The sequence below is a fragment of the Engraulis encrasicolus genome, chromosome 17 (genome assembly GCF_034702125.1).
Source record: "Engraulis encrasicolus isolate BLACKSEA-1 chromosome 17, IST_EnEncr_1.0, whole genome shotgun sequence".
Classification (NCBI taxonomy): domain Eukaryota; kingdom Metazoa; phylum Chordata; class Actinopteri; order Clupeiformes; family Engraulidae; genus Engraulis; species Engraulis encrasicolus.
In genome coordinates this window covers 47,959,554-47,967,053 of record NC_085873.1, presented here as the reverse complement: position 1 = coordinate 47,967,053, position 7,500 = coordinate 47,959,554, and the positions used below count along the sequence as shown (strand labels likewise).

At 43.3% G+C, this 7,500-nt stretch overlaps 1 protein-coding gene across 1 annotated transcript in view; it reads left to right on the top strand.

Moving 5' to 3' along the window:
- The window catches only part of plce1 (phospholipase C, epsilon 1), a 212,341-nt gene that overhangs the window by 154,663 nt on the left and 50,178 nt on the right, over nucleotides 1–7,500 (top strand). Inside the window, exons 10-15 of the mRNA XM_063221000.1 lie at nucleotides 655–851; nucleotides 2,309–2,491; nucleotides 2,983–3,100; nucleotides 4,205–4,268; nucleotides 4,829–4,951; nucleotides 6,076–6,212. Of these exons, the coding sequence (XP_063077070.1) occupies nucleotides 655–851; nucleotides 2,309–2,491; nucleotides 2,983–3,100; nucleotides 4,205–4,268; nucleotides 4,829–4,951; nucleotides 6,076–6,212 (822 nt within the window). The remainder of the gene's footprint in view (nucleotides 1–654; nucleotides 852–2,308; nucleotides 2,492–2,982; nucleotides 3,101–4,204; nucleotides 4,269–4,828; nucleotides 4,952–6,075; nucleotides 6,213–7,500) is intronic.

Below are 7,500 nucleotides of genomic sequence, written 5' to 3'. Positions count from 1 at the left end.
AACAAAAAGCGAAGTTGAAAGTGAACACGAAAGAGCAAATGGGAAATAATCATTATATGGCACAGCACTCCACAGCACACAATAAAACTGCATGTATGCCTCACCTTTGCACGTTAATTTGTATAGCGAACTTCATACACTGGGTGCTTCACTAACATAAAAGTGAACATGGAAGACACAAGTGAGCAAATGAAATGAAAGCATGACGTGGAGCAAAAAAACAAGAAAAAAGTATGCCCTCACATTACATTATGTCAAAGCGTTAGTCTTATTGCGCTGAAAAAATAAATAAGAGAAACAACGGTGTGGCACCAAAAGTCAAAACCATGGATAACCGTCTGCTGCACCTGATAGAGCGCAACAAATAAGATTATAATAATTAACTAGAATTCGTTACAAATTGCTACATGTGGAGAGCATACAAAAAACCCAAAGAAAAAAATAGTTTCAAATAAAGTTAAGGTAAATAAAAATCCAAACATCAAATCAAATAAATATTTGAACATTGTAATCGTTCCAGGTGGGGAGCACGCTGTGTCGTTGCTGCACAGTCACGGAACCACAGATTAGGGGTTGAGCGATACAGGTTTTTTTAATGGCCGATGCGATACCGATATGGGTTTAAAAAAAATGTGAACATTGTAATCGTTCCAGGTGGCGAGCACGCGGTGTCTTTGCTGCACGGTCACGGAACCACAGATAACCGTCTGCTGCATCTGGTGGCGCCGGGCCACACGGCTCGCATGCTGTACGAGGGGCTCCAGGCGCTGGCCGCCGCCGCCCGGAGGATGAGGCGCTTCCCCGACCAGAGGCTGCAGTGGCTACGCAGGCAGTACATCAGCCTGTACCAGGTACTGGACATTACATTACATTACATTACACTACATTACATTACATTACATTACATTACATTACACTACATTACATTACATTACATTACACTACATTACATTACATTAGACTACAGTGACTACGCAGGCAGTACATCAGCCTGTACCAGGTACTGGATATCAGGCTTGTACGAAATTCCGAATGCAAAGAATTTCAATTCAAAGTAATGCCATAATACGAACACTAGGTGGTGGTGTTCTATTTACTTTCAATGGGTGGTGTAGATTAAAGTCAAGGTAATGGCACCACCTAGTGTTCGTATTATGGCATTATTTTGAATGGAAATTCATTCAATTCGGAATTTCGTACAAGCCTGGTGGATATTATATTACATTACAGTACAGTACAGTACATTGCATTACTGTACATTACATTACATTACATTACACTACATTACATTACACTACACTACATTACATTACATTACATTACATTACATTACATTACATTACACTACATTACATTACACTACATTACATTACACTACATTACATTACATTGGACTACAGTGGCTACGCAGGCAGTACATCAGCCTGTACCAGGTACTGGACGTGTTTACAGACACACATTACATTACATTACATTACATTACACTACATTACATTACATTACATTACATTACATTACATTACATTACACTACATTACACTACACTACACTACATTACATTACATTACACTACACTACACTACATTACATTACATTACATTACATTACATTACATTACATTACACTACACTACATTACATTACACTACACTACACTACACTACACTACACTTTACTGCATTACATTACACTACACTACACTACACTACATTACATTACACGACAATACACTACACTACATTACACTAAACTGCACTGCACTACACTACACTACACTACACTATACTACACTACACTACACTACATTACACTACACTACACTACACTCCATTACACTACACTACACTACACTACACTATACTACACTACACTACACTACACTACACTACACTACACTACAGTACACTACATTACATTGGACTACAGTGGCTACGCAGGCAGTACATCAGCCTGTACCAGGTACTGGACGTGTTTGCAGACACATGTTCATAATAAGTGGATGAATACGTCCACAATTGGAAATTCTCTCTGCAGTGTCACCCTGTGTACAAGAACATTTAATTCACTGCCATGTCTGCAGCTCTGGACTAGAAATAATGTTTGACATTTTTGTTTTCTTGTCTCTTTTTTTCTATTGTCTCAAATCGGTACCTGTGTGTTTGGGTTTGCCTGTGCGTATGTGTGCCCGTGCGTTTGTGCTTGTGCGTGTGCGTGCGCGTGCGTTTGTGCGTGTGCGTGCGTGTGCATCTGTGTCTGTGCGTTTGTGCGTGTGTGTGTGCGTGCGTGTGTGCATGTCTTTGCTCCTGTAGGAGGATGGCCGTTGTGAGGGCCCCACGTTGGCTCAAGCCATTGAGCTGTTCGGGGGGCGCCGGTGGAACGCCGGGGGGAGTGGCGGAACCCTCGGGAGGGGCGGAGACAAGGCGGGGTCTCAGAGAGGAAGCCCACTCGGACTCAGCACTGCCAAGCAGAAGAAGAAGAAACCCCTAGTCAGAGTAAGGAGACGCACGCACGCACGCACGCACGCACACACACACACACACACACACACGAAGAATAAGAAACCCCTAGTCAGAGTAAGGAGACGCACGCGCACACGCACACAGACACACACACACACACACACACACACACACACACACACACACACACACACACACACACACACACACACACACACACACACACACACACACACACACACACACTAACAATACGAAACCTCTAGTCAGAGGGCAAACACACACACATTTTTTGGACTCAAACAAATCAAACAAACAAACAAAAAATCCATACAATAGTGGCACTGGCTGCCGTTGCACCTCCCCGACATGTCTACTCCTGAAACGTCACTGACACACACACGCACACGCACACGCACACGCACACGCACACGCACACGCACACGCACACGCACACACACACACACACACACAATCTGTGTGTAAAAGTGGTAACAATGTTGTTGTGGTGGTGTGGTCTCCAGGGCGACAGTGGTGAGGGTACTGATGATGAGATGGTAACCAGGAAGTCGCGTAGCTGCAAGGAGGCGCTGGGCAGGCGGGAGTCAGACCCATGTGACGCACACGACTCTGAAGAAACAGGTAAACTAATTATTAACTAATTATTAAATAAAAAAATATTACTTTCAGGTGCTCTAAATTAACCTTTTATCATCACCAGCCAAAATGGTTAGTAGGTGTTAATCTTGCTAGCCAAACACACACTCACCAGTGGGTCAAAGTGGCTAGTACGTTTTTCTTTTCTACCAGCCAAACTGAAATATCACCAGCATTTGGCAGGTTGGCGAGTGTTAATTTAGAACCCTGATTGCATTACATTACATTACATTACATTACATTACACTACACACAGTCCCTAGAGCAATGTGTAGTTAGGTGCCTTGCTCAAGGGCGCTTCAGCCATGGATGGCGGTGCAAGTAAAGGTAAGGGCGGGATTTGAACCTGCAACCCTGTGATCGACACTCCAACTCCCTATCCCTAAATCCCAACCCTGCTCCACTCTTCAACATCCATTTTCCCACTGTTTTATCAGAATAAATAAATAAAAAAATACCCCTGAAAAAATGTTATTGAAGTGGATGAGAGTTGATGCTGCTGTACAATGGGGCAAATTATGAGGCAGAGAACACGACACAGAGAGATCCACACCTCTATTGTCTGTATTATATAGAATGTTTGATTTTAATCCCTATTGTACTATTATGAGCCGTGGCTCAGTGGTTAGAGCACTGGGTTGGCAACCCAAAGGTTCCCGGTTCAATGCCCGAAGGGGCCATGGCTGAAGTGCCCTTGAGCAAGGCACCTAACCCCCACACTGCTCCCCGGGCGCCGCTCAGCAGGCAGCCCACTGCTACGGACTAGTGTGTGTACTTCAGTGTGATTCACTAGTCCAAATGGGATAAAGTGCAGAGAAAGAATTTCCCCTAGGGGACCAAATTTGGCTCCAATTGGCTTCCAATTGGCTTCTTTTTCTTTTTGTGAACCTCATTTGCAGTTTTGACATTTGACTCATGTTCTTCGTTGCCTGGTTTTAATGCAGATTTTAATCCTTAATTTCCCCCTGGGGATCAATAAAGTTACTCTACTCTACTAGTTATTTATTTTTATTTTCATTTTGTGAAATTCTGAGAAAAAAACGTCATTTGCAGTTATGACATTTGACTCTTCCTATTCTTCCTCATCAGCAGCCGGGCCGACCCGACCGCACTCTTCTCCCATCCTGCCTTGCAACACCAAGGGGCAGTTGAGGTGAGCCACGCCCCCTTCTGACTGATATTTTATATCCAAAGTTTTTTTTATCCACACCAACCTTCTTTTCGAGAACAACATGAGCGTTGAAAGCGTCCAAGAACAGCTTCCAGAACATCACCTGTAGTGGGCTGGAGTTTACTAGTCTTATATTCCACTATCATGTGATCTAATTAAAGAAGTCTTGCATCTTGAATCTCCTCTCTCTCCTATGTGTTTTGGCAGTGGGTAGAGCAGCAGGTATTTGCATGGCTGGACCAAAGACTGCTTCCAGAACATCACCTGTGGTGGACTGTAGTTTACTCTAGTTTTCTCGTTTGTAGTTTACCAGTCTTACTAGTCTTATATCATCCACTATAATGCGATGTAATGAAACAAGTCTTGAGTCTTCAATGCCCCGTGTCTCCTATGTGTCTTGTCAGTGCGTGGAGTAGCAGGGCTTGGCATGGCCGGACCAACGACTGCTTCCAGAACATCACCTGTAGTGGACTGTAGTTTACTGTCTTATACTCCACTACAATGTAATGTAATAATAAATGTTTCATGTTTCTATCTGTCAGTGCGTGGAGTAGCAGGTCGTGGCATGGCCGGGCCAAAGACTGCTTCAAGGGGTTCCAGAACATCATGAGTTCCGACACCACCATGAGCTTTGTGGAGTTTGTGGAACTCTTCAAGTCTTTCAGGTAAAGGGGTGGAAGGGTGAATAGGATGGGGAATGTAATGTTTTGTTACTTTATGCTATTTACCCATCTTTTATTGACAATGTAAAGTTTCCTCATGTGAAATGTGATGTGCGCCACTCACCTCTGTGAAGTATCTGTGGACAAGACACTGCGTTCCAAATTACTCTTTAGAGCAGGCAAATATTTTGAGACTTTGCTTTGCGCAACACTTTAACAAATATACAGCATATTAAAAAAATCATTTGTAACAGTATATACAGCAGGTCTTCGCTAGAGCAAGCTATTAAGCGTTATTTTGCCAAGATGTGTAGAAATTACTGATCGATTAGATCTGTCTCCTAGATGGGTTTAATTATCGCTGAGGTGTCTGTCTTGAGAAACATGAAGTTGTGGTCTCAGTGTCTCAAGTCATCGCTCTCTCTCTCTCTCTCTCTCTCTCTCTCTCTCTCTCTCTCTCTCTCTCTCTCTCTCTCCCTCTCCCTCTCCCTTTCCCTCTCCCTCTCTCTCTCTCTCTCTCTCTCTCTCTCTCTCTCTGTCTCTCTCTCTCTCTCTGTTCTCTCTCTCTCTCTGTTCTCTCTCTCTCTCTCTCTCTGTTCTCTCTCTGTCACACACTTAAAGCAGTTCTTTCTGTTTGGAAGTAACTTCATATTTCCTTGTCATACTGTCTGTGTTTGGGGTTGCAACGAACACACACACACACACTTACAAATGTGCAGACACAATCGTACTGACACTCACACCCGCACACAGACCTTTTCTCAGTAAATGTATGTGTTAACTAGGGCTGTAGCGATACACTCATCTCCCGATTCGGTTTGTATCACGATTCATGACCTACGGTTCGATACACCCCACGATTTCACATTTGTCAACATTATAAACTTTATGAATAAAAACAATTATAGTTTATAGGTAGAATATGTTACAAGCTACTATTAATTTTAATCGTGTCATTGTTTTTTGGGCTGATGGGTATGAAATCGTTAAAAGGGTGTATCACGATACTGCCTCCTTGTATCGCGATACAGTATCGTTACACTGTGAAATTGCAATTTCTCGGTTCGATACAGTATCGTTATAGCCCTAGTGTTAGCATGACGTCCTTTGATGTGTTTGGCGTTCAGCATCCGCAGCCGTAAGGACCTGAAGGAGCTGTTTGACACCTACGCCGTCCCCTGCACCCTCTCCGACACCAACCCACCCCCTGTCTTCCAGAACCCCAAAGTCGACGACAAGGTCACGGGACTGCAGCCAGACCTAGGTAACCCCCAGGCCATGTGACTTAACATAACTTGCTCACCGTGTTGTTGGTGAAGAGCACGATGCATTACTACAATACTGGAAGGTTTGCGCTGAGCGAAGAAATCCAAGTACAGGGAAATTATTTTAGATGTAACTTGAAAACACCCAAGATTTTCTTTACACAATATTGAGTCATTTTCCAGTCTTCCAAAAGCCCAAGGTTGATGACAAGGTCACAGGACTGCAGCCAGACCTAGGTAACCCCAGGCCTGATTATCATCGACTTTCAAATCTTTTCAAGACTTGGTCTGACCAAGAGCATTATAATTAACGTTTCCCAAACGTCATGGCTGACCCGCCTCCCTAGGTTTGCTACTGGTTGACTGGTGTCCGACAAAGTGGGTGGAGTTCCCGATTTTTCTGGAGATCAGAAACAATATTTACATTGCTCTTGGCCTGACTACAAGCAATGTCGAAGGTGTTGCGTCACTAGGAGGGTGTGGCCTGGCTAGGTAACCCTATGCCATGTGACATAACAACTAGTATAGCAAGTTTGCTGCACGGGATGGCATGATGCATTTCTACAGGAAGGTTGGAGCTAAACTGTGAAATTCAAGTACGGGGAAGTGATCATTATTATTATTATTATTTTTTTTTTTATAATAGGGAAATTATTTGGGATGTAACTTGAAAACACTCGACGTATTGAGTAACATAATTCCCTAGGTCATTCTGAGGGTAGTTTCCAAAGGTAGAAAGTGATTTAAAAAAAAAAAAGTATGTGTACAGTTAACAAACTTTGTGCGGGGAAATGATTTGGGATGTAACTTGGAAACACTCAAGATGTATTGAGTAACATCATCAGTGGTTACCAAACTTTTTCAGCGGAGGGACACCCTCTTTTCCTGAATATTTCCGTTTTGTCACCACTGCCCTAGGTCATTCTTACTGTAGCTTCCAAAGGTAGAAAGGTTTTTTTTTTTTGTATTTTTTTTTTAAAGCAAGCATGTGTAAACTTTGCCCTACACAGTTAGTAGGTGAATAGATGTTGTACAGTATACAGTGTTTGTGTGTGCAGAGAAAAAAAAGCCCAGAAATGTTTCACACTGTTGCACTTGATAGTTTCTTGGAACATATTGGCTTGGTTTAGTCCTGGAACACAGCAGACCACTGGTGACGTGATGATACGATAAGACACAGAGGTGCCGCCAGGGACGGGACAAAGGGGGGCAGTTGTCCCGGGCCCAGAGAGAGAGAGGGGGCCCAAAGCAAAAGCCGTCAGCAGCCCTTGATGAGACGTAATGCAT